This window comes from Sander lucioperca, chromosome 13, assembly GCF_008315115.2.
Source record: "Sander lucioperca isolate FBNREF2018 chromosome 13, SLUC_FBN_1.2, whole genome shotgun sequence".
Classification (NCBI taxonomy): Eukaryota; Metazoa; Chordata; class Actinopteri; order Perciformes; family Percidae; genus Sander; species Sander lucioperca.
Genome location: NC_050185.1, coordinates 16858633 through 16886622, shown reverse-complemented (window position 1 = coordinate 16886622; position 27990 = coordinate 16858633). Strand labels below are relative to the sequence as shown.

The 27990-nt window shown below is 40.9% G+C and overlaps 1 protein-coding gene across 26 annotated transcripts in view; it reads left to right on the top strand.

The window, feature by feature from the left end:
* Window positions 1-6: 6 nt before the first annotated feature.
* nbeaa (neurobeachin a) overlaps window positions 7-27990 on the top strand; it is an 87246-nt gene continuing 59262 nt past the window's right edge. For 17 of the 26 annotated variants that reach the window (XM_035991113.1, XM_035991103.1, XM_035991114.1 and 14 more), the window contains exons 1-2: window positions 8-616; window positions 26927-27158. In XM_035991113.1, the coding sequence (XP_035847006.1) occupies window positions 308-616; window positions 26927-27158 (541 nt within the window). In that variant the 5' untranslated portion in view covers window positions 8-307. Of the gene's footprint in view, window positions 617-26926; window positions 27159-27990 lie in introns of all 26 variants that reach the window. The other 9 variants (XM_035991092.1, XM_035991105.1, XM_035991104.1 and 6 more) reach the window with 2 other exon arrangements.

Sequence of the window (27990 nt, the reverse complement as noted above, 5' to 3'; positions counted from 1 at the left end):
TGCCGCAGACAGGGGGCGTCAACATGGCGTTCTCTCCTCGACGACCGCACTGACTGCAACCTGCCAATGAGAGAGAGAGACGCGTAGGCTACCGTTCTGTCAAACCTCCATCCCTTTTTTTCCCAGCCCTATGAATCCCTACACATTTTCAGGAGGATAGGGTGAATTCAGAGGGTTTTTGAAACACCGCTCTCCCTTGTTTTTCCTGCGCAGTGGATGTTTTTGTGCAGCAGCAGACGCTCGGGCTTGTAGAACAGGTGTGAGAGACAGCGGCGACCGCTCCTCTCCTCCCTGTTTCCAAGGGGAAATGTCGAGCGAGAAGCCGGTTTCAGCACCACCGAACTCTGCTTCTTCGCTCACGGACACAGACCGAGACTCCCATCCTGCGCCGGGCTCCACCGTGCAGCAGCCGCAGCAGCAGGTCGCCGCGGGCGCTGGCTCCGGCGCCACCGGGGAAAGGATGGTGTCTTCAGCCGGCTCTATGGTCCTCCCGGCCGGGGTGATCAACCCCGCTGTCCCGATCAGGAATATCCAGATGAAATTCGCCGTGTTGGTGGGCCTGATCCAGGTCGGAGAGGTTAGCAACAGGGACATCGTGGAGACGGTACTGAACCTGGTGAGTGGAAACAGCATCAAACTGTTAGAAAACACAAAAGGCAGCCATAGAACACAGTAGAATCACTGTGTCCTAACCCGCTATGTTTTATTTACGATGCTTCACTCCCATGGTTGTGTGGCTTTCAGAGGATGATGTCATTTGTTTGTTCGGAGGATGGATGTGGGGTTTTTCTTTTCTGCAGATAGAAGCATACATGAGGTTGTGTGTTGGAGGATAAATAAGCTGAAGCTGTATTATAAAGCCAGCTGAATGAAGCATGTGACCCCACTAAGGCATGGAGGGTAGTCTAATCACTAGCCATTGTTGACTAAATGACCCGTTTGCGGTGCAACAAGGAAACACATTTGCAGTCAAACTGTAGTGGATAGGGGGAAGTGTATGCAGGCTATTCTCATGACCCCGATATGTACTACCATGAAATGATGCATAGGTAGGTTGTAACAAACGGCGAATGGTTACAATGTTGAGCACAACACAGAGACCCAAACGAAATTATTTCGTTTTCCTAAAGAGCGAAATCATGCAGGTATACATGCACGTATGTAGAGCACTGAAACCAAATCTATCCAACACAGACAAAGGCCGACTAGCATTATGCTATCCATCGACATATGTGTGTGTGTACGAGAATGGCTCAAAATTATGCATAGGCCTATTGTTGAAGGCACGGCCCTGCATCCTGTGCGCAAAGGAGTGATGTATAGGTAGCTGTGAAACGGCCAGTGGTTTAAATTGCTGTGCTTCCAACAGCGATCATTTTATTTATGGATCAGATACGTTACCACCCCCCTTCTATCTTTACCCTTCCATCGTAGGTTGTGTCGGCCATGCTGTGCCTACCCTACACATGAGAGGATTTAATCCAGCTGGGGTTTTGACATGACTGGCGTTTCCCGTTACGAAACAGATGAGCAAAATGTACAGCAGATGTAGTTCTTGAAGACTAATGCTTTAGGATTGTATAAGACGTGTTGGATGCTGCCAGGCTGTTTTCCCTATTCCATGCATCAGGCGATGGCGTGTACTGCATGATATTACATATCTGCCATGAAGAGTGGGGCTCTGATCATTATTCATTCTCTTTTGAGGAAGAAGTAGAATAATGTCATTTATAACCTAATTTCAGTGCAGTGCTTTCTGGAGGTTGACTATTTCAGGGTTTCATGTAGCCTGTGACCTATTTACTCACTGGATGCTTGGAGCAGGACAGCCTGCAGCTGGGCTAAACCATTTCCCTCTCAGTCAGACTGGTGAGCCGTCCGGATTCAGGTCGTCTCTCATCTCCCAATCGATTATTGGTATTACACAGTAGAGCAGGGGGGCTTTGCTGGCTTACTCCGACCTTGTCTTGTCCCCCCCCCCACCCTCTGGCTGCACCTGCTAACCATCCATCCTGTTCCACAGCCTCCTCCTTCACTCTGGAGGGGCTGAGAGGAGAGATGCTGCCTGCATAGACTGGCCTGGCAGGGCAGCGCCATGCATTTAAAAGCAGGTGGAGAGGGGGTTGAGGGAGGGTGGGGGAGGAGAAGAGAGAGAGTGGAGGAGGATGAGGTGGTAGGATGCTGCAGTGGCTATGTGCTCAGAAATCACCAGCTGATGCAGCGGAAGAGGAAAGGACTCTGGATTGGTCCACATCAGATCAGTGAAAGCTCATCAGAGCGTTCAATTGAAATGTACCCCATTTTACATAAATACCTACGTTTTTAGGCCCACACTTTATCCGTGAATGTTGGTCTGATGCATTAACACGCAAAGGCCTGACACCCTGACAAATTAAAGCACTACTGTATGTGTTGTCCATACAAAGCTTTACTTGCTAAATCCTGAATTGAACAATCAGTTGTGGTTGCGAGGCTGCCAATAGCTAAGCCTGTTAGGGAATTCTGTTGCCCAGCTCCTTAATTAAAAGAGTTGAAACAAAGAGGTGTTGAGGCAGAAACCTCAGTGGTCATGCTGCTGGTACAATGAGTCCACTGTGACCCAAAAGCTGATCCATTATTCCAGTCAATGTGGGAGACCACAGCAGCCACATTTACCGTCCACCGTGGCTGTATTGATCAGATCCCACTGCAGCTTGGGTGAAAAGATGGCTTGTCGGCTGGATCAGATATGCTCCCTGTTATATATGGCATGATGCTGGCCTTTGGCGAGTGATGAACTGTACTATCTCTAGAAAGAAAGAGAAGAAAAGGAGAAAAGACAATAATAATCAACTCAGGCCAGAACATTGCCTGCCCCAATGCTGAAACAGCAGCAAACAACAGAGCACTGTTGCCTGTTTAGCCAAGAACATAGGGCATGCTATTGTTTTTAATAATAATGTATTTTTTTTTTTTTTTTTAAATAAAGTGAATGTGCAGATGCAGTACATGCAGTGCACACATACAGAATAGAAACACATTATATGTGTGGGCTGCTGGTGGTGAGGTGCTCAGTTATTATCATTAACAAGGCATCACAGTTGTCAAGGCAACACTGCTCTTTGACTGCTTGCCTCCAGACGCTCGACCACCTGGTGCTGATTTCCACTTCCGGACTTCTGTGACAGTACTCAGCCACAGGGTTTCACTCTTATCTCTCACGCTCTTTCTTTGTCTGTTTGTTTCTCCATCTCCTATTACGAGCTAATATTTTAATGGCTTGAGGAACTCTCGTACTAAAAAGCAACAACAAGCTAAACAGCATTGAATAACTCAGAAAGGATTTACAGCTATATTGTAGTTGGATCATCAGTGAATTAGTTTGTTTTTATATACAATCGGGTGTCTTAGGTGATTGGCCGCCATGAGCGGTATTCCCTGATTTTGTGTGGAAAGCACGTTGGACACATCACTCCAAAATCTTCCATTGGCTGGGTTGAGATCTGGTGGCTGTGAAGGCCATAGCATGTATGATTCACATGATTGTCATACTCAACAAACCATTTTGGAAGCATCTGCATTTGTCATGTTGCTCTTCTCATTTATTCCTTTTTTTCTTTTAATTTGTCACCTGTCTTGAAGTATATGGATGTATGTCAGGCCTTTTAGGTACCATAGATGATACATCTGAGGGGTCATTAGATGATAAACGGGACAGGGAAGCAGAAAACACTTATTTCCTATAATCCTTGCTTTTTAACTTGTAAATTACAGAATAGTTTGACATTTCCTGGCCCCTAAAAAGATGAAACACAGCAACAAAATCTATTTTCATCAATCAGGTTATAACCCATAAGATGTAGTCAACTGGCCATAATGGATTACAAATACACGTTTCTTATGGGCCAAAAAGGTTGAGGACCAGTATGACACTCTACGGGACAGGATACTTTATGGTGTGGTGATGGACCAATTTAATGGTTGTGTCATCCCTTTAGAGGTCAGTGCTTTCTTTTCCCTGCACTAGTGGTTCTGTGGATTGAAACCTCCACTCTTTAGCTAAATGGTCCACCACTTTTGCCCAGACTGTGGTTATTGGCTTTGACATGTTTTGATGTTGGATATTGGAGGAAGCCAGGTGAGGAAGCATGTTTGTTGACAGAAGGAAGAGGGTTGACATGTGATCTATCTGAACTGTACCATCATATCTTTATTTGAAGAATTGACAGGTATATTTCAAATGCATCTACAGGCAGTTCTGTTCTTGCCTTAGTATGGCAGTGCTGGCCCTGCTTATTTATAGACAGCTTTATCTAGTTGTGATGCTTTTTTTGGGATCAAAATGGAGTGTTTGTCTGGCACGGAAAAAGATTGGTGACACAATCTGGCTCACCCTTGGTCTCCATGTCCTGTTCTTTGCTTTTCATTCTCTCTTTCACCTTCCTTCTTGGTCAGATGCAATACCCTCTGGCAGTGTCAATCCCCACCTGAGCCCCTTTAGTGGTCTCACTGAGTCTCTGTTAGCAAACGTCTCATTATTCTTGTCCACACACTCCACAATCACCAAGGTCACCTGATACCTAGTCCACAGCCAGCAGAGTCAGAGTCAGCACAAAACACAGAGTCTGACACGCACACAGACCCAAAATTTACACCTACTCAGATGTCCATACAGTATATTGACATTCAGACACAAATACAGACACACAGCGCACAATCATTTGCACACATACAGTAGGAAGCAACCCATTCATGTTTCTCTTTTCTGAGGGATATACAAAAAAGAGAGTAAAATGTAGATTTGGAAAATTTAAAGAAGGAAAAATGAGGGCAGCATTAGAAAAAAGAACATTTCTATGTTTTGTAATGTGTTAAACACTGCTTGACCGTCTGTCTGGAGTGCAGTGACATTGGCATGCTGATTATACACAGATTACTAAAGGAATAGGTCACCCAATTTCAAAAGTTATTATGTGACATGTTGTTTTGCCCTGAGGTGGTTTGGACCACCAGTGCAACATTCAGTTTGCCTGTTTTCCAAGTTTTGCCTGTGGTTGCACACTCAGGGCAGAGGCTAACTATTTCCCTGCAGCACTGTAATCTGCTTGCACGGCCATGCAGGGGAATAACAATGCGTCATCGTGTACTCGCACAGCCATGCAGATGACTCTCATAACAATCATCCCACTAACAGACTTAAATAGTCTAATGAATAATATGTGGCCTTGCTAGTGTGTGTAGAGAATTATCTTTGCATACACTTCTGCATAAATACAATAGAGGTTTATTTGAAATTAACAGTTTTTCAGTAATGGAGCGCAGAGTACATGCTAGGTTGTACTGTAGCTATAGCACAAAAATGTGCAGTATACAGCATTGTTTTATTGTCAAATGAACTGTGGTGGTGGTTTTGTATTATTGCCATCTATTAATTCTCTATGTCACACCAGCTCTGCAGTGTTTCTGAAACTAACTGCCATTATGCAAAGAGGACGTTCCTTGTTTCATTATGAACTATATGACCTCCCGGTATCGCTAACTCCTAGACCTTAGACCTAGACTACTGCTTTTGTCCGAAGGGGCCGGTGAAATCAACACAAACTGAAAGTTACATATAAACACTTTAATCTACCAACTGTTGTCTTGATAAATTGTTTAGTCTATAAGATGGGAGAAAATAGGCTAGTAGAAATTGTCCATCCCAGTTTCCTAAAACCTAATGTGACATCTTGTGTCAAATGGCCAACCAACTGTCACATTAGACAAAGAAAAGCTTGGGAAAAGCTGGACTAGGGATTTTTTGGCATTTTTGCTTTATCAAAATAGTAGCCAACTGAATTAACTTATGTAAAGTAAAATTGCTGGTGTATCTTTACCTTATGAATGAGAGGGAACATTAACCTCAGGCTAATGCTGCAGCAAAGAGAAGAAAAGTGTTTTGGTTAACACTGAAATTTCAAGACAAAAAATGTCTTAGAAAGAGGATGCACATTTTGTTTTTTACCAAGTGTTTTTCCGGCCTCTGCGAGATGCTGTTTGGGGTTATTTTTGGGAAAGATTAGCTGCTGTAATACTGCAGAGAAGCTTAGTCAGTTTGTGCCTGGGGGCTACAGCCAGTGAGCAGTGAGTTGTGTTGGTGCTGACCCAAGGAACAAAATAACAAGTCAAAATGTTTTTAAATGGGCTGCCACTTTAACGGCATGAACACACACACTTCATGCCTTTTTCTCCCTTTCTCTTACACACACTTATACATACATACGTGCTGTCGGAGAGTTGCAGGACAGAAGGTGTGGCTTCCACTGCAAGGTCATGAATGACTTTGCGATCTATCACACAGCTGGGTTGTCCTGACCCCTGCATGAGCCGGAGAGAGACAGAGAGCTAGAAACAGATGACATGGGAAGGATGCTGATCTTGACTGTAGAAAGTGTGGTAGAGGGAGAAAGATGGGAAACTAAAGGGAGGGAAATGATGAGAATGATTCAGAAAGTTTATAGGGGAAAATGGAAAGCCTGTGATTGTCCTTCAGGTGCTCTTCTTGAGTGTACCATAGGTCCAGCTGTATGGTGTTCAGTGGGGGTCTAATGAGTTCCAGCCCCCCTGTGGAGCCTCATCTCGCTGTGTGTATCCCCTCTCCTCTGCTCCTGGTGATAGAGGAGTGAAATACAATAGGAGTCCCATGGACCTGGGAAGACAGAAGTGCTCGCACACTTTTACATAAAGCACGAAGCCTGTTAGAGATACCTTGAGATTATGAGTTTTAATCGGACATTTTTTTATTTTAGTGAGGGTGCCCACGCTCTGACTTATGCTGGACAAATTTAGAAACCATTCCACTACCCCTTCCACCTTGTGACAAATATCTAAGGAAAGAAAAATAGCCAATTTAAAATCCTAAATGTTAGGTTGTCCCTTAAACGAAAAACCCTGTCGCTCCCAAATCCTCGTACTAGCAAAATTGTCCATAATGACCTTTTTCAGAGCCAAATTAATCTTTTTAAGGTGTAGCGCTGATTCTTCCTGGCTTCATTATAATTTCTATTTCAGTTGTTTAGACTTAAGTCATAACACCATTTGTGTTTAAGTCTGATTTGTATGTGTGTGAAAGTATGAGGTGTTAAGCATCCAGGCTAAGCCATTGACCGATCCGTGTCTTACAGCGCCTGAATTCTGCTCCACTTCTCTAAATTCCTCCTCATCCTTCTTTAGCTGCTATTTCCACATGCTGGGATTTATTCCGAGGATAAACCACGTCAGATTTTGGGTGAGGGCACCTTCTGGGAATGGGGAGAACACAGAAAAAAATGTCCCATCCTTGTTTAACGACACCTTTTGTTACTTCTCTGTCGCTTCCTTTGTCTCTCCATTCTTTATCTCCTCTAAGTACATCCATCTCCCTAACCCCTTGGTGTAATCTTGTCCCTTTCTCCCTGAATCCCTGGTTGGGTGAAGCGGCTGGTGGATGATCCCTATTGTGAGGAGGTAATGGAGCTGTCTGCAGTGCAATTCCTCTCTGGTTCCTATTCTCCACTCACTTTCTCCTTCCACTCATCTTTGCCATATTACGAGCTAAAAAAGCCTGGAGGGAGACTATTTGCTGTTAACCATATAGCTGCCGTACTGTAGCCATGATTTTTGTAAGTGTGGAGTTGAAGAGAAGGACGGAGGGATATGACAAAAGAAACTTTGACTCTTTTTTACTATTTCATTTCAAGTATTTTATTTCCAGAATTCTTGGTTATTTGTCATTTCTGAAGAGAATGAAAGAAATAAATGGTAGAACTGAGTAGGGCAGTGGCTGCAATGACTTTTTAAAGCTCTTAGTTTTCATATAAACTTACTGTATTGTATTTTGACCTCTCTGCTATGCAAAGAGTAGTACAGGGTCTTTTCTCATAGTGCTGTAACAATTCATTTTGCACTGTCGCAGAAATCGCCATCAGACGCCAGAAATCTATTATAAATAAATTGCATTGGTCTGCTGCAAGAGTGGATTTAATGAATGAAACACATGCAAAGCATGTGCTTATTGCCAACTGCAGAACTATAAATGTAATCACTGTTAAACCAAACATTCACACCCCTGCTTGCTACATTCTTTACGACTTTCATTTTCAATCACAGGGATTTCATTATTAATCTAAACTATTTTTTAATTAAACCTATAATAATTATATTCACTGGTTTTGGTTGTATTAATTTACACTGAAAAATATAACTGTACATTTTAATAGGAGAAGTCTAAATAAATGTAAACTAATCCAGCCTTCTAGATGACACTGTTAAGCATAGTTAAGGTCCTCCGGTGGTGAGGACTTATCAGAATATACTTTAATAATAGACAGTCAAGTTTCAAGAGTTGTCAATCATGCTATATATTCCAAACATATTGATTCCTAATAATCATTTTCCCAATCAAATGTATAAAGAAATAAAATGAAAATGAAAAGTAATGTCCGTGTGGGAAGTGTTTACTCAGGTTAACAGTGAATACTCAAAGTACTTGTTTATATATATATATATATATATATATATATATATATATATATATATATATATATATATATATATATATATATATTCTTTAACTAAATAAATAACTAAAACTAAAAATTGGTTATCAAAGTGTTATTTATTTTGTATTTATTTAACTATAAGGCCTAATAAATTATTCATTTCTGCACTAATATCCATACAAAGGCTACTGGAAGCTTGTGCTCTTAATTATTCTTGTTTTCTTCCTCTATACTCCTTATTGCTACACTATTGTGTCTGGCTGGTTAATGCCATTGTGTCTGGCTCTTTTTTTTTTTTTTTTTTCCTAAAATGTGTGTGTGTGTGTATGTGATTGTTGGGAGGGGGTTGTGGGTGTCATTTCTATAGAATCTTCATATGGCACATTTGGATCAAACACGCTGTTGAAACATGGTTTTGTTGCCATGTGTGCATCTGTTTGTGTGTGTGTGTGTGTGTGTGTGTGTGTCTGTGTCTGTGTGTGTGTGTTTTAGTCTAGCACCCCGACAATGCACTGATCTTCACATTATAAAAAGCTGCTTTGTTTGAATTACCTGGTGTTTGTGTACCGCTGAGTGTGTGCCCCCAACATCCCAGAGAGTTGATAAATGAGTGTTCCTACAAACTCTTGCTTTATTCTCTCACACACCTTCATCTGCACATTTTCTCTAACAATACACACACACACACACACACACACACACACACACACACACACACACACACACACACACACACACACTCTCTCTCTCTCTCTCTGCTCCCTTCCTTCTTGTAGCCCACATCATTGCCTGGCAGGGGTGATTTTATATTCATACTGGCCTACTTCGCCTTTCTCCCTTGGCTCTGCACACACACACACACACACACACACACACACACACACACACACACACACACACACACACACACACACACACACACACACACACACACACATCTGCATTACTGTGAAGTATGGCTAACTGTAGCTATTCATCATGCTGCATACTGCAGTGGCTGAAGGTTGATTATAGCAAACTTTGTAGTGTGTGTGTGTAACTTCAGAATTTAACAACTACTTCTAATGTTATTTTATACTAGCATCTTCCTGCTAACCCCCCCCGCAGCCTGAAAAACAGTGTCAGTTGTTGTAACATGTCAGTTAACACCACATTAGACTGGTAAGTAGATACACTCACTATCAAACCAAAACATTTTCTACTTTAGTTTCTTCGTGCTACCATCTGTATTTCTTCTGAGTGAACAGTGTATGAGGACTATATGTTATCCCCATGAAATAGACTTTAACTAGTGAATGCAGATGAGAGCTACGATCCCTCAAGGAATTCATCTAATAATCATCCACTTCAGTTTGACAGAGATCTGTAGATGAAGGGGAGGGCTAAACAAGGATTTTTAAGCTTCAGACAAGGATTTTTCACAAGACAGCGCAGTTTGATAAGGGAAATGCCTTGGTTATGTTTTGAACACTCTACAGAAAACTAGTTCAATAGACCAGACAGTGGCACATAATGCTGCTTTATTGTGTCCCTTTTCTGTGGATGTGATACTGCCTGGCTAGCACTGTGGTGGCATTGGTTTTAGCACACATTATAAAGGCAGGTCTGTGTGCTCATTCAGAAGTCGACCCTGAAAATTGAAGCATTTTTTGCCACCATTTGGCGTCATATTAAATCTTAAACAGTCTTTTATCCAGTAACCACATCTGTCTTAAACAGTTGACTGATTGGGATGTGAGATAACTACTTTCCAGAGGCAGGAAAAACAAGTTCAGAGACAGCATGCAGAGCAATGCTACTGGCATCCAGTAAAGCCCTTAATTGCATCATGCAAGGGAAGAAAGCTGTTAGATCAACATCAAGTCTTCAGCCACGCTTATGGCTGTTTGAGGCTGTACCTGTGCACAGTGTTACTTTAAGCTAAATGCTAACATCAGCATGCCAACGTGTTCACAATGACAATGCTAACATGCTGATGCTAAGCAGGTGTAATGTTTGTCATGCTTGCCATCTTAGTTTAACGTGTAAGCATGCTAACATTAGCTAGTTAGCACTAATCACAAAGTACGGATTGCAGATAATTGGCCATAAGTTGTATTGTAGTAGTGATTATTGGAGAAATTGAAATTTTGACCTGCGACACAAAGCAGATAACCATTTAATAAACTGACTTGACCCATCTGTTCTGGTATCAGTACACTGATGCAGGTTTTGCATCACTTCTCCTGCCAGCCCTTTCCCACTCAGAAATGCTGGTAGATGGAGGTGGAGGAAGAGGTTTTGCAGCCAACAACTGGCAGTGGTGACTCACAGTATTACCCCTGCCGCCTCCTCTCCACATTATCCACACTGCTCCCCTCCCTTCCTAGACCCTGGCTACATTCAGGCTCTGGTTCCAGGAAAACTATTATGTTGGAATACAGAATGTGAATGCAGAGAAGCACACTCTTATAATCAAGCTAATGTATGAATCCAAATAGGTCTTGGAGTCTGTGTTTGTTCATGTTAGCACAGGGGTCACATATGGAAATTTTTGCTCATTTTCAGTTAAAGAATGGACTAAATGAGTGTTTGACTAATTTGCCATCACTGTTATGGATCATGCACACTTATTATTTATATATTTTATTCTTTATATGTATTTTAACTTTATACCAATGGCTTTAGACATTATTCTGTTGCTTGCCAAAGAGACTGGAAGGGTTTGCCTCCAAACTTAATATTTATGATTTATGATCTGGTCTATTTGTTTTTCAGAATTGATGCCCTCCCTCCTACTCCTAGGATTTTTTCTCCTCCTGATAATATCTTAGACTTTGTAGTAGCACTACACAGTAAAAATCATGTTTGTTTTCTTTTCTCTGTTTGGTCTTCTTAAAGACGAGAGCGTGAGCTCTCAAGGCTGTGAGTGCATGCTGGCAATGGGCTGTGAATAGAGCTGGGCAATATATCGATATTATATCGATATCGTGATATGAGACAAGATGTCGTCTTAGATTTTGGATATCGTAATATGGCATAAGTGTTGTTTTTTCCTGGTTTTAAAGGCTGCATTACAGTAAAGTGATGTCATTTTCTGAACCTACCAGACTGTTGTAACTGTTCAATTATTTAACTTTACCCACTTAGTCATTATATCCACATTACTGATGATTATTTATCAAAAATCTCATTGTGTAAATATTTTGTTAAAGCACCAATAGTCAACACTACAATATCGTTGAGGTATTGATATCGAGGTATTTGGTCAAAAATATCGAGGTATTTGAGTTTCTCCATATCGCCCAGCCCTAGCTGTGATATTTGAGAATGGATTTTGTGTTGATATGACCTTTTGATAGGAAACTGTTTTTTGTGTGAGTGAATTTGATATCTTATTACTATAATACTATTATAGTATACTAATACTATATACACACTATATATAATATAATACTATTGTAGTAATTTGGAAATGTAATATTATTTAAATGGAATTAGAATAGAAGAGAGTTGGTCTACCTTATTGGCCACTGATACCCAACTGAATGGCAGCTGTATTGGGCCGTTTAACTTTGATCACTTTACTAGCTCTGTTACTTAATGGAAATGAAATATCTTGTGATCAGTAATCTGTATTTCAGTCACTCATCTGCCTTATGAATAATTGACATGTGTTGCAGATGTGAAGCATCTGAGACTTAACTTAATCTCATCAGAGTTTCATACATTGTTGCAGTTGCAGCTAAGTTTCACTTACCTTACTCATATCTAGTAGTTATCCATTAGTATCCATGAAAATATCCTCCAGGATGATGGCACTGTTTGTAAATTATTCCATTGTAATGGAAGCTATGAGATAAAGTATTATGTATTATGCATTAGATCCCCTAAGGGCATGCAAATAAGACAAACTTCCCAGTGTAAAAACAGAAGGAGCTGATGTGAAAAATATGGTTTCCGTATGTAAAAATGTTGCGTTGGTCAAAATATGCAAAATATCAAAATCTTAGTCGATCACCACAAATGCAAACTTCAAATGATTCCCTTTCTAGATTTTACTTCCAAAGCACAAGCTTCTGACAACTGCTACACTGTTAACTGTGGTGTCTGCGGTTCTTCAAACAACATGAGCTTCAAACAGCACATCTTCACCACTGTCCACTGTGGAGGAAAAGTCTGAAGTAAAGCTGACACACTGACAGGCCTGAAGCACAGAAACACCTCGACAGAGACAAAGTTGGTGCTGATTCTTTGCACTAAACTGTTTTCATCTAAATGTTTAAAATTATAATATGTTGAGAGCCAAATTTGGCTTTAGCATAATGTGTTTCTGTGTTTCTTCTGGTCAGAAACACATTTTCTGGTCATCTAACTCGCCATGTGATTATCTTGTGTGTACAGTATGTGTGTGGTCTTTTTTGCAGAATAACATACATGCTCCACTAACCCCTCCAACCCTACTTTGTACATTTTGTGTGTGTGTGTGTGTGTGTGTGTGTGTGTGTGTGTGTGTGTGTGTGTGTGTGTGTGTGTGTGTGTCATTCCTAAACCTTGCTTATGATGATGGATTACTGAGACTCATTGAAGCTGTTTGCTGCCTGTCTTATCCTCCATCAGCTGTGGCTTAATGGAACAGTACTCTCTATTGTTTCAGTGAATGGTGAACACATATACAATTTTGTGTGTGCGCGCGTGCGAGTGCTTACACACTTGCATGCACACATCCTATCTGCTAAAGCACATACACTCCACCAAACCAACAGAATAGTGTTTCTGAATTGCCACCAGACTGGCCTGAGTTGGGAAGTCAGGAAGAATAAGGAGATCATTGTGACTTGTTACTCTCAGTTACACTTCCTTGTCTCTATTTCCATCTGTGAGGTGTAAGCAACAAGCAGGATGCCCTGTAGGACTTAACTTCCTGTCAGCTTCTTTGAAATGAGCACATTTGAGTCAAGTCCGAAGATAAGCCGCGAAGGCCTTGTTAAAGTACCAAATCTCAGCCTTGAGTCCTTCCTTCTTCAGCTCCCGAGACATAACACTCAAGGATGCCCTCATTACTGCCTTTCTTGAGGAATCAAAATGAAAAGAGAGGAAAATTGAATTGCCTCTTGTCATTGACAGAATGTGCTTTTTGGTAGTTGAATAGGCCAAAAAACAACAACTCTAAAAGACCTTAACTTAACATCCCTCCTACACCTTATGTCTCCTTTCTGCTCTCTCTGCAGCTGGTAAAATTCAATAGGATGTCTCATTTGAGTCTGTCCAACGGCCTCTCAATCACCACCTCTCTTTGATGCTATTGTCTTCCTGCCTCCTAGTTTTTCTTTGTGCTCTTTCTTCTTTCTCTCTCTTGCTCTCTCTCTCTCTTTCTTTCTTTCTTTCTTTCTTTCTTTCTTTCTTTCTTTCTTTCTTTCTCTCTCTCTCTCTCTCTCTCTCTCTCTCTCTCTCTCTCTCTCTTTCTCTTTCTCTTTCTCTCTCTCTCTCTCTCGCGCTCTCTCGCGCTCTCCTCTCCTCTTGACCTCTTGAGACAAGTTGCTTTTGCTCCTTTTCTATTAAACCATAAGTCTTGAGGTCCTAAAACATACTTTATGATACTGGTCTGGTAAGGCCCAGACATTTCCATGACAGAGGGCAGGTGTTCCCTTGCTACCGTAGCTTTTAGATTTTCTCTTAATCCGTTTGGTTGAGTTATCAGTTTTAAGTGTTGAATTACGAAGATCACAAAGTCATGACCTGCAAGATTTTTTAATTGTTGAAATATTTCGTAGCAAGTGGTGAGTCTGGAGTATTTTGTTATACTCTATAACGTTTTTAGAATTGTGCAATAGTTTTCCTTTGATATTCAGTAGATGAAGTTTGACTTTCTGCAGATTTAAGTGTTTCCAGTGTTATTTGATCAACCACGGTGGCTACCATTACCATATGTGTCCCATATTTTGTATGTTTTTTTTTAATGTTTTTTTTTTTTGTCCTGTTCATCCATTTTGTCGTCTTTTCCTGGAAAGGACCCTACTAACACTTGGTGACACTGGATGAACTGCAAAAAAAACTCAGTTAAAATGACTATAGCTTGAGTTGGTATTATGTTGTATAAAGGATGTAAATTTATTCATGAGAAAATGCGATGGATTATTATTTTAGCTGGGAGGCATGATTCTAAGCAAATCTCCAACACTCCTAGTCTCAAACACATACTTTCTGTCACTACATTGAAATGCTAAATTGATTTGTTTTTTTTGCAGGGAATATACATTGAATATAAATTCAAATTTCGAACCCTCTCATGGTTAAAGAAAATTGCAGTAATTAGCTTTTAATGGGAGAAATTCTAAATCCAGATCACTACCAACATCTACTGTCAGTTGATCATTGGCTCACAGGCTGTCTGTCCTTCAAATTGAATAGAAATCTGTAAAGATATGTTTTAGATATCCTGCTGACAGACAGACAAACTACCTAGCAAGCATAGCGCATAATGCCAAACTTTGAACGACATATTTGTTTGTGTATTTGGTAGCATAAATCTCTATAATGTTTTTGCATTTGTAGTTGACCGATCTATTCACTCTTGACACCTTTTAACTGTAGTTTCTGTCAAACCTTCCAACATGATGTAAATTAAACTCGCCATAAAATATGAGGTTTTATGCAGATGTTCTGATGCTGTTGATCATCTAGTTTGACAGCTACGTGAATCTATAAACACTGTGCGTAATAACGTGTGTGAGAGTATCACGTGGTGTTTTGTAAGACAAAAAGAAGAAAAACAAAATTGTTTGTTGCCCAATAGCATGTGACAAGGCTTATTGCTAGATCCGTTACTAAGCCTCTTAGGCCAATCAGGTGGCAGACATTTTAAACTGCAGTTGGATGAAGTCAGAGTTGTGATCACTTGGCTGCGATCCTCAATCCCTGCAGTGTGTATGTGCATGCGTGTGTTTCTGACCTGGATTTATTTCTGAGAATAAGAATATCGGCCGTGAACCGTATGGTTCTGTTTTGCTGCAGAGCTTACAAACGGCAGAGCTCTTGCAGCTTTGGATTTCATGTCAAAACCATATTTTGCCGTCACAGACTTTCAGTCCTTGGAAATATTGACTGTATTAACACAGCAATTAGTACAGTTGCAGTTTCGGCTGTTTGCCAATGAATTTTGCAGCCCTAGTGAAAGATTTCTACTGTAGCTTCCTTCCGTAGTGTCCGTATCTGTCAGCACAGAGCAGGAGCTGTCCGTTGTGCTGAAAATAGTCTGCTGTAATTGTCTGTTGTCTGTCTGCTTTGTCTATCTGTCATATCTGTCACACCATTACTGTTGCTGCGCATTTCCTTTCTACCCTGTTTGTGACGTCCGGTCTGACTTTCTTGCAGTCTCCCTCTCCTTGCTTGATCTCTTCCTCTTTGCTGTTCCTCTGTTCTCTTTTTCTTCTCAGCTCTTTTTAAAGCTCCTCCCACTCCAGTAAACAGACTTTTGTACTTTTTACAAGCTGTCATATGTCAGCTTGGGAGCTGTGGTTCAGTCAAGTTTCTTCACAAATAGGCTCCAGATTTCCTCCTCAGCCCCAATCAATACTGTTAGGAGAAAATCTGTGTGAGTGCAAATGAAATTGTACCTCATTATTATTGGATTCTTTTGGGAAGATTGTGTGTATCCTTTCACTTTTCTCACTTTTTCTTAGTCTCCCCTTTATGTGTGTACTCATGCTGTCATTCATGTGAATTGCTGCTGCTGCTGTGAACATGTATGAGTGTGTTAGTGACAAGCTATGTGAGAGTGTATGTGCGAATGACTAAGACCTTTTTGCAATGAATTGTTTAAAAGATTGTTGCCCTTTGAACGCACAGTATGTGTTGTGCGAGTGTTTGTGCACATTTGTCTGTATATGTGTGTACAGTATGTTTTAAGCTTGCACTTGACAAGCTTTGAGTCAGATGTTGGAGGTGGACTGAACTGAAATGATCTGCAGAGAACTGGAGTCACAGCAGGTATTACTGTCTTATCTCGCCTTCTCTCACTCCTCTTTTATCCAGCTCTTTCGTTTTGGTTTCTGCCAGTGTTAATAGAAACTGACAAGCCAATACACGGGAACGCTCAATAGCTTTGCTTCTCTTTGATGTATGTACAGACTCATATTTATGGTTATTTGGTGGAAACTGTGCCCAGGGTACAGCTCTTGGCACTGAGAACACAATTCTCTGTGTTTTGAATCTAATGGAACTGCACAGAACAGTTATTTGCTAAATTGGAGGTAGCAGTTGCTTGATTGGAATTTGTCACTTTCCCCGCTCAGTGCCCTTGACAGAATCACACTAGCAGATTGGAAACAAGCTTTCGTTGCCCTAGGACCACTATATTCATGCATACATGACTTTTCTCATATGCCAAATCAAGCCAAATTAAGCCATGAAATGGTACAGCAAATTGTTTTATTCAATGCATCATGGCTTATACAGTACATAGAACTTATTTTTTAGCACATAATCTGGCTATATTCTACATCCATAATCAATTAATGTGCCATACAATCTGCAATTCAGTTCCTATTTAGTTTGTAAACATTCCCTGAGCTTTAAAAAACACACACACCTGCCTAGCTTGTCCTGGCCTTAACCACTCTTATATCCCTAGTGTGGATTTATGTAATCGTATTTTTGCAGTGTCTGATGTGTTGAAACCTTGTTTTTCTCTGCGTACCTCCTAAAACTGCTCTGCTGTGATTTCTGCAGCATACTTGACTTCTCTCTCCCTCTAAGTCTAAGGTAAAAGCCCTACACTTCATACATAACATCTCTTAGATATTGCATACACTCATGGCTGATAATGTTTATTTTGCTGACTCGCGGGGACGTGTGTGTGTGTGTTGACTGTGTGATCGTGCGGTTGTTGCTCTGAACAGGTTTTCATGAGTGGGGGATATGTGTCGTCCCATCTGCCATCTGTGCAGACACTGGTACAAAGGCCCATGGGTAATGCAGTCCAGGGGTCTCCCCCCCTCCTTCCTCTGTGTCTGGAGGCTACAGTCAGTCAACATGTCATTGGTGATTACAATCACAGAGGCAGTTGCAGAGACACATACGCTGCCCTTTTCCACTGCAACTTTTTCCTCTTCTCTACTGCTTTCCTAATTTTTCTGTTCACCACAAGAGTTGCTAACCTAAGGCTTCAAGTAATCCTTTTTTGTTATTTTCCATTTTTTTCTTAATTAAGAATGAAACCGTTATACATTGTACTGTTCGAGAGAAACAGTGAACAGGTAAAAGAACAAAGATACCAATATGTCCAGGTATGATGTCTGAGGTTACAAAGCAATATAAAAAAAACACATTCATTTGTATTTAGAGATGATGCAGGTGCATGGCAAGAGAGGCCATCCAATGTGATGATGAAAACTTGATGCTGGAGAGAGGCAGGATTAGCCCCACAATTCTTTGTTACTATTACGTACCTTTTTAGTTTGTAACTTTTTTCCAGTAATTATGTAAATTACTAAAGACAAAATAAAAATATATACTGTATCTATTAGGCAAACTGCTGATTTTCATTCCTTCTTGTTTACCTAAAAAACTGTTTTTTCATTCTTTTCTTTAAAAAAAATATTGATTTGTGTGAAAATCACTCAAATTATTCAAACTGTAAGATCAAAAGTTTGTAATTTCTGTATTGGTGTTTGGTGCTAGTGTTTTTACTCTCAGTGTGTGCTGAGTGACAGTGTGTGTTGTCTCGAGGAGAATTGTTCATAGTGTTTGGCTGCACTGAGCCTGTTTTGAGACGTGTGTTAAGAGTTGTGTTGCTTGGAATGAGTTTTGCAGGAGATGTGAACTCTTTAGTTCAGGTGACTGTTGGTAATGCAGACTGTAGTTTGAGTTTTGCACATGTGGCTTCAGTTGTGACCACTGTCAATTAGCAATAGAAAAAAACTATAAATAATCAACAGTAGAGGGATCAATCAATCAGCTAATTATTTCAGTGCCTCAGTAACTCTCGCTAGAACAGATTTTGCCATTATATATATATATATTTTTAGCTCTAAGTATTCTTGTCACTCTTGCCAGTGAGCCCACATAAATCCTCACACTAAACCTTGGAAAAGAGGAGACGTTTATCCTAAATATATGAATCTGAGCCAGTGATAGAAATAAATTCTGTTCTTATCAATGCTGTTTACCAAAAGAGGTCATGCAGAAAACCGAATGTGGATTATTGAATGTTTAGTGGCCATTTTAGCCCCAGTGTAATCCATATCATTTTAGAGATTTGCTAGGGTCATCATCAAAGCACTGCACACTGTAAGGCTGTGGGCAATAAAATCGCTCTGCCACCCTGATAAGAAAGCACAATAGCATTCAGCCGCCGTCTCGCCCTCCTTGTCTTTTTTGCTCAATCTCTCATGTCCGCTCTCTCAAACACACACTTTCTCGTCACTGTTTTCTCTTCTGTCCAATCGGCTTCCTCCTGCAATAGGGCGTTCATTCTCTTGTTTGTTTTTCTCCCTTTCTCTCCTTCAATTTTGCTCTCCTGCGCTCCGTTGAGCCCTCTTGGTGAAGCGTTAAGTACATAATCTGTGATCTCATGTCTAGATGGGCCTCTCGTCTCCTCACTCGCTCAGCACACAAAGGGACTGAATGGCCGCGGCTCACTCAGGGGGACACAAATGAGTAATGAGCCACACACACAAACACACACCTAACAAAAATATACACATGTCCGCACCTCTCCAGCTCACTCTCAGGGGCTTTGAAGTTGCATATTGATGATGCCAGATCCAAAGGCTCAATTGAATGTGGAGAAGCAGATGAGGTGGCTATTGACCGTCCACTCGCCTCTCTGACCTGTCATCTCTGACAGCCGTAATGAGCAACAGGTGCCTCTTTTGCCAGGTTTGGCCTTGAGAGTCATCCAATATTCAACAGTAGTAATCAGCCAGCGTAATGGCTCGTTTGATGTGCCATCACAGCACTACATAATGGGCTGCGGTGGGTCCGAGTGAGATCGTTTTCAATTAAACAATGAGGATTTTAATTAATGTAGCACCTTTCAAAATACAAGTGAGAAATTGGCATTTAAATGCTAAAACTAATGAGGTTTAAACCAGCAGTATGAATAAAGAGCAATAGAAAAAGAAAACTAATAAACAGGTGGGTCATTTTGAAATCTGCGAGATCATACATTTTGGAAAACCAATGATAAAACACCAGGGTAAAATATTTATTTTAGCATATAGCAAGATTGCTGGTCATATAAGAGATAACCTGTGTTTTCAGTGTGAGAAATAGGCCGTTTTCATGGAAGACATTTTAACATGTCACAGTGGAAAAGCACAGGTGTAAATAAAAAATTAATGATGGCTTAATATTGTTCATGTTGGCTCACTGTCGCACTGTCATGTCTTACTGGGACTATTTAATAGAACTGAGCCGTTCTTACTAACACCTGTGATTTTTCCTATTATGACAAGTCAAAATGTCTGCTATGAACAAGACCTATATACCTGAATCAGACAGCATTTTCACACAATATTTTCTGATGTATTATTTTCTTTTCTATTACTCTCTCAGACGGGTCAGGATTATCACACTAAATTACACTAAACCACAAAAGGGGAACCCCTGCAGTATTTTAAATGTTCATGTAACTTCTGGCCGGTTAGCTCAGTTGGTAGAGCGGGCGCACATATATAGAGGTTTATTTCTCGACGCAGAAGGTCCAGGGTTTGAGTCCGACCTGTAACGGTTTTCCTGCATGTCTTCCCCCCTCTCTCTCTCCTCTTTCATATCTCAGCTTTCCTGTCCAATAAAGGCAGAAATGCCCCCCCCAAAAAAAAAAAAAAAAGTAACTTGACAATTTACCTGGTAAATATCCCCATTCTGGTACAAAATAAACACGAGTATTTGCAAAAGTATAAAGTCTGCATGGCTATTTATTTTTAGCATGAGCAGACGCGAAGGAACTGAATGCTCATTTCTAACAGTCCAAGTGAATTGTTCTACTTAGCCACTCTACTATTTTTCGACAAGCGAGCTCTTGTGGTCTTACAAATAATCACTTTCCTCTCGCAAAAACAAATGCATACTGTGGCATTTGTATAGTATTACAAAACCTCTCAGTGGAAGGTTGGGCATACAAAGTGTCCAACAGTCAACATTAGTTTCTCTTAACTGTGGCCACAAGCTTACCCTAAATTTAACCGGGTAGTTTTAGTTGCTTGAAACAAACCTTAAAGTAGCTATAATTAATAAATGTGTCAAATGATAATGTAAAAACAATGTGACAATCTGAAAGAGGTTGTTCATAGTGATGAATCTACAGAGAATCATCACCTGAATCTGCAACTTCCCTCGGTTTTAAGGAGCTTCAGCTCATGAGTTTCAGCTCATTTTTAAGCTCACAACTTTACTGTTTTGATTCACTCTCACTGCTGTCATAACATTGTTTTCAGTCGCGGCAGGCAGCTGTTTTCAGCGGAAAAGCTCTAAAAACCCACTGTACACTATACTTGCTCAGCATCAAAGGGCAGACGAACAAAGTCAGTGACTATCTGGTAAACTTAGTGGAGCATTTAGCAGCTAAAGAGCCAGATATTTCCCTCAGGAGTCGGTAGAGACCAAAAACACAGCTAAAATAGAGTGAATATTGGTAATGTTGCTCTGTAACTGCTGGATTTGTAAATAAGCAACTGTTTGCCAACAAGTTTGTGATAATAACTTAAAAGGTGATGATATGTCAATGTTGTCTTCACGGCTGGTTTCCGCTGCCCCTTGGTGGCCAAAAGATTATCTATTTCAGGTTTAACCACAGTTCAGATGGCAGATTATAAAATGCTAACAGTGACAGTGAGTCAGCATACACATTACCAGGACCCTGAAACTTAAGCAGCTAAATGGAATTCAGCCATCATATATTTTACATCTACACAGTAAGAATGTCTTTAGGGAAAAAGGGCCATTGCCCCTGGAGTGACTGAGGACTGTTTCTGAGCAGTGTGGCTGGTGAGAAAGGGTCAGATGGACAGAGGGAGTGTTTGTTTTACCAACCTCTTACGAGAGCTGGTTTTGGCTGGACGAAGGGCCTGCTCATATAAGCTCTTTGTGGTGTGAAGACGGTCCTGGCACTGACCCCCACCCTTCTCAAACTCCCACCTCCCCGACACAACCAGAGTGATGCCAGCTTCCTTCAGGGTCTGAATAAGCAGCACTGCAAAGCTGGGCAGAATTAGAAATCACAGGGAGGAAAGATATCACTCTGTGTCCCAACCGGCAGCGGCAGATGGCCGCCCACCAAGAGTCAGGGTCTGTCCCAGGTTTCTGCCTGTAAAAAGGAAGTTTTTCCTCGCCACTGTCGCACCAAATGCTTGCTCTTGGGGGGGATTGTTGGGTCTTTGTAAATTATAACCACCATAACCAAATAACCACTATCAGAGGTTGAAAATGTGAGCGGTGTCTACTGTATAATACAAGTAGATTAGTCATCAGGGATAAATCCAATGGAAGATATGCTTACATTTCAGACTGTTATGGAAAGTGTTTCAGGTCAATAATCACACACGCAATGCTCTGAAGCATGAAATAAAGCTTTCTCTCTAGTCACAATAAATGGGAATGTTATATTCAATAGTACTTGAATGTGTTTTGTTTATTTCCAGTGTTTAGTGCACAACTGCATATTCTATCTCATATACAGGAGGCATATAACATGCAGACACATTTATATGCATCAGCACAAACACACTACAGCCTTGAATGTGTACCTGTCTAATGTTTATAAAACCCAGTGGAACATCGATCGTGGGAAAGAGGTTGTCACTTCCCTTAGCAACTGCTTGACGTTTTTTGTGTGAATGGAACATACAGACATAAGCGGTACTTGGGGAGCAATCATTGTCATAGTGCTGCCAAAACAAACGCCTTCGACCAGTTGCCAAGAAGACAGTCAGGTCAGTGCTCACATTGCATTAGAGCAGAGAGGGGGTGGCACTGCCAAGCCCGTTTATCCTAAGGCGAGTGGCGTAATGTGGGTCCCTGTTTATGTGTTTGTGTCCTTTAACCACCACGGTACGTGTCAGGGTAGTAAAGGCCTCTTGTGCGTGCTCGTTGATGTGATTACTCGTCCCGTTGTGAGAACTTTAGGTTTTATACGCAAAGACGAGGGGTAGGAACTTGTGGACACACATGTTTGGGTGAAGGAAAAGATCAGAGGTTACGAGTGTTTATGCAAAACAAGCATGTTCCCTCATAAAACTAATTAGTGATCTTTTGTCCGTGTGCATAGTGGGGGCGATGATGGCGCTTGAGTGCGCTCAAGTGTGCTCAAGCTGCTTGTGATCAACCTTATTGCCATCTAGTCAGCATGTTTATTTATACATCAATTAAAAGCCTTACTCGAGCAAATAATGGGCGTGGAAATGCTTAAGCATCTATCATTTTTATGGAAACCAGATGAAATGGAAGTGGAAATTTTCTCCCACACCCTTTTTTCCATCTCTTTCTATCTGACTCTTCAAGTCACCTGATGTTCTTGGTCCAGGAGGAGGCTCTTGGCAGGGTCACCCAGCCTTTAGTTGCCTTTCCAAATGTTGCTTCTGGTGGAGGAGAGATAATAATTATCTGGGCTCTTCCTTCTTTTCCTCCTCCTGTGTTTGCTGCGTTCGCCCTCTTTTTTCTCTGTATTGTTGGTCACGAGACACAATTTGTTGCCGTCGTTTGCATCACCCCTCTCATCTTGCAGTGATGCTCTGTGCACGGGTGGTAAGTGTGAGCATAGAGAGATTATGCTTGTGCTTATACATGTGTAGGTATGCCCTGGGGATGTGTGTGTTTCCGTGTTGAAGTTGCTGCGAGCGAGTTTCTACAAAGACTATCCTTGCAGTCTCCCCTTATGCTTCTGCTGCGTGGTATATTGAGCACCTTCAGACTGGCAGGTTATGTAGATGGTATAGGACACAGTAGTCCCCAGCGTGTTCTATAATTGGGAACCTCAGAGGAGAGAGGAAAATTCGATGTGGGATAAATTAATTCTTCTCCCTTTTTATTCCATGCCTTGTTCAGAGGTCCTCTCTAATCTGTGCTAGTGCGTTGGCTGAGTGCACTGGATCAATTCACTTGAGAGAGAGAGAGAGAGAGAGAGAGAGAGAGAGAGAGAGAGAGAGAGAGAGAGAGAGAGAGAGAGAGAGAGAGAGAGAGAGAGAGGAGAGAGAGAGAGAGAGAGAGAGAGAGAGAGAGAGAGAGAGAGAGAGAGAGAGAGAGAGAGTAGAGAGAGAGAGAGAGAGGGAGAGAGAGAGAGAGAGAGAGAGAGAGAGAGAGAGAGAGAGAGAGAGAGAAATTGGAGGCAGTTAGTTTGTCCGAGGGAAAGAATGAGGAGCAGGTAGAAGAATAAGGAGATTGTTCGCTTGAATAGGAGGCCCTAAGTCTAAAACCTGATTTATCAAAAGGTAGCATTAGTAAAACTTAAAGCAAGAAAAGAGCCACGGCCCATAAAGCCTAATGATAATAACGTTAAATGTCTTACTGGGGCTGAGACCAAGTCTGTCAATGGGCCAACATGCAATAAATGCTGGTGTTGCTAGTTATTGCTGCAGCTAATGTTCCATTTTATGTCAATATTGTAATATATGGCCCAATCGAAGATCCTTTGCCCTCTATCTTCTTTGTTTTCTTGCAAGGTGCCCCAGCATCATCAGGGTTGGGGTCAGTTTTATTTCAATTAAATCCAAACATCTGCAGTTTATTTAAAGCAAGACCATAGACAGGTTTCCATCCTAATGTAGCACACATTTTAACAGAAATTTCAGAAAATTGGCGAATGAAAATACAAATGAATGTGCATTTCCATCTACTCCATCAACTACTGTTGTTCTGTGAGTTGAGCACATAGAGATAAAAGGTTGATGGCGCAAACTTTCCAATTGGGTGCCATAAAATCATTGCAGAAGAAGAGGGTCCAATGAGATAATGTAATTAAAAGAGCTCCAGTCAAACCTCAGTGAAAAACTATGTGGAAAATGTGATGTGAATTGGAAATGGATGGAAATGTTGCATTATGTTTATTTCATCTGTTTTTTTTCAGGAAGGTTAAAGTAATAGGAGCTTGAGTGACATTTAACATGCTTCATGTACCTGATGATGTATTTTCTGAGTCCCTTTCACTTCATCCATTTCTGCCAAGCCTAAAACCTTTTTTGTGATATTTGGATTTTGTTCTTCTGGTTTCCACTGAAAAATGTGCATACAAATAGTTGAATGGAAATGCACTTTATTAACTTTTGCTGAACAGCATCCTTAAGTTACAATTGTGGTGTAATGCTTAACTACTCTAACAGTAGCACAAGTGGGAGAGATTCAGTCAGTGAGCTAAATTGGAAATGTTTTTAGCTCAAGTTTGCTACATTAGCTTACATTGACCATAAGCTACTTGTCATACGAGACCAAGAGAGGTTGTAGCAGCAAGACAAGTGTGTGTGTGTGTGTGTGTGTGTGTGTGTGTGTTTACAAGCACAGCACTGTAAAATTCAACTGGTTACATCATAACACATCTGACAGTGACTACTTCAAAAACATTCCAAACACTCCTGACATTGTAATTGTAAATGAGGCTATGAAATTTGTATGTATCTTTGAGGTAGCCAGCTGTTTTGATCTGTATATGGACACTTGCTACTATTCCAAACTATTGAAATATCAACCACTGGTAGATCTCATTCACCAACTTGGATACAACTGTAAACTAATAACTCTGGTATTTGGAAGTTTAGGCCATGTCCATATGAATGTGGTCAGGGGGATGCAGCTAGGGGGCTGCAAAGAAAGGCAGCAAAAAGACTTGCAAACGTTTGCTCTGTTTCAGCTATCATAGAGAGCATGCAAATATGGAGACGGAGATGCTTTGTTTATCCTTAATGTGTTGAGTATTATAAATGGAAATACCTGTAAAAGTATGTGAGCCATGTAGACCTGTCACCTTGTCACTTACTCTTCCCAGAGTATTTGGATATTGTTTCTTTTCTTGTGATGCCTTTCAGATCCAAATAAAAGTATATACAATTGTGTGTATACTGTGTATATCACAATGTATTTGATTTTATCACATATAAAATTGTAAAATTGATTTGACAAAATATCCTCAAGTCAAGGTAATTACTAGCTTTTTTCAGATCTTTCAGCCAAATAATGGTTTTTGTCAGCGGATGGAGTTTACTCAGTTGTCATGGAGATGGCTCAGTTGTTGACGTTCAAGCCAGCAATGTGTTCTACTGTTACGCAATAAATTAGATTAAAACCATAGAAATAATCTCATCATCTCATTAAGATACAAGATATGCACAGACAATATTGTTGAATGAATTCCCAGCTCTAGTTAGAATATTTTCTTTCGTTTGAAGGTTGTTTAACCACATACAGAATTAATTATCGAGAATTAACCCTTTGTTGAACACAATAAAGATTCACTCACTCAACACGCACTCTCTCGTTCTTTCAGATAGCAGGGCACTACTCTGTCCTTTTCATCTCATTGTAAAACTCACTGACTGTAGAGTTATCCATTACTTTCATTCTCGCCTTTGCAAAAACCATAGTCACAGTCCGGTGTGGTGTGTTTATTTCTTTCCTAATCTTTCGTCTGCTGGCTTCCATAACCTATTGCACGTTTCTGTTCCATCTGATTTAATAACCCCAATGGTGGTCTCTTAGCTTGTTGGTTGCCATGGCTGCCATTTCCTGGATAGTATAGTATGCTGAGGATGAACTGCGTAGGTGTGTGTGTGTGTGTGTGTGTGTGTGTGTGTGTGTGTGTGTGTGAGAGGCACAGTGATATAAAGGATCTACTTTCAAGTAGTTACAGTGCCCCACACAATAAGAGACGGGACTTTTTCACCCGATTTTAAAAGTATGATGTCCTGACTAACTGACTAATGCTATTTGAGAGGACAGAGACTGAAATATGTATAACTAATCAGTATCTGTGTGTGCCCAGCTGTGTGTGTTTGCATGGTTATGTGTGTATCTGAGGCAGTAGAGGGGGCCATTTTTATGCTTGCTGTATTTTGAGAGTGATTGTAGTTCACAGAGGAGAGTGCTGCGCTCCCCACTTAGAGAGAGAGCAGACGGGGAGATGTGTGTGTGTGTGTGTGTGTGTACACATATCAAGGACATTTATTTGTTGCAGTATGTGTGGCCCCTGGCAGAAGAATGCTTTCCTAACCACAATCAGCATCCATCAGACGCCAGGCTTACCTCTCCTACAGACAAAAGGTTAAATGCTTTACTAAATCATTCTCTCTTTTTGTTCTCTCTCTCCTCCCACTTGCTTCATCACCCCTCCCCCTCTTTTTCCTTCCTTCCCTCCATCCTAACACTTTCACTATCCACCTTCCATTGTTTCCCCGCCCTTTCCTGCCTCCCCTTTCCTGTCTTCTTCCTCCTCTTGCCTCTCTCTCTCCCTCACCCTCCTCCAGCTGGTGGGCGGCGAGTTTGACCTGGAGATGAACTTCATCATCCAGGAGGCTGAGAGCATCGGCTGCATGGTGGAGTTGCTGTCCCACTGCGAGGTGACGTGCCAGGCTGAGATCTGGAGCATGTTCACCGCCATCCTCCGCAAGAGCGTGCGCAACCTGCAGACCAGCACCGAGGTCGGCCTAATCCAGCAGGTGCTGCTCAAGATGAGCACTGTGGACGACATGATCGCAGGTGAAGCAACTGTCCATCTTCTGTATGTGCATATAACGCACAATGACAGAAAGAAATATGGAGGGTTCACCTGTTGAAATCAATATCACTATATTTCTTCACTATTAATATACTGATATGGCAAATGTGTACACAATCACACATGAAATTATTACATTTCCACTTTCAACCTATTTAAAACAAAAAACTACAAGCCATTCATTTAGACCAGTGGTTCTCAACTTTTTTTGTGCCAGCGCCCCCCTATCCATTATCCAAGTCCCTAACCGCCCTCCATCAAATAAGATGTAGGCCCCGAATATTAATGATTATGCCCTAATATTAGGCCAATTATTGTTGTTACTATCGTTATCAAAAATAATCCAAAAATCATATCATTGAATGACAAACAACATATTTATTAGTTTCCCAGGTATCAAAAAAGCCATGTGAATATAGAAATTATATTTACAGCTGTTTAAAAAATGCAACCATTTGACATTCAATATAAATAACCGCAGCCAATCAGAACTAGATATGTAACATTCAAACTTTAATTAGGTATTACAAACACTAACATTAGCCAATCAGAAACAGCTAGCAATTTAACATTCAAATCTATTTTTCATTCGAATCCAAATCTATAATCAGATTGTTCCAACGGAAAACAAGCTGGCACTTATCAAGGGGTAAAAGCAGAAGGATTTACTTCCGAATGGAATTAAGTTTACAACCTTTGAAAGTTAGTGAGAGCCCTTTTTTGATGCTAGGAAGAGTATAGGTTTGCTATCGCCTGTCTTGCGAGTAAAAATAAAAAAACGTTTGGAGAAACGCAACACCGCATGCGTTTTGA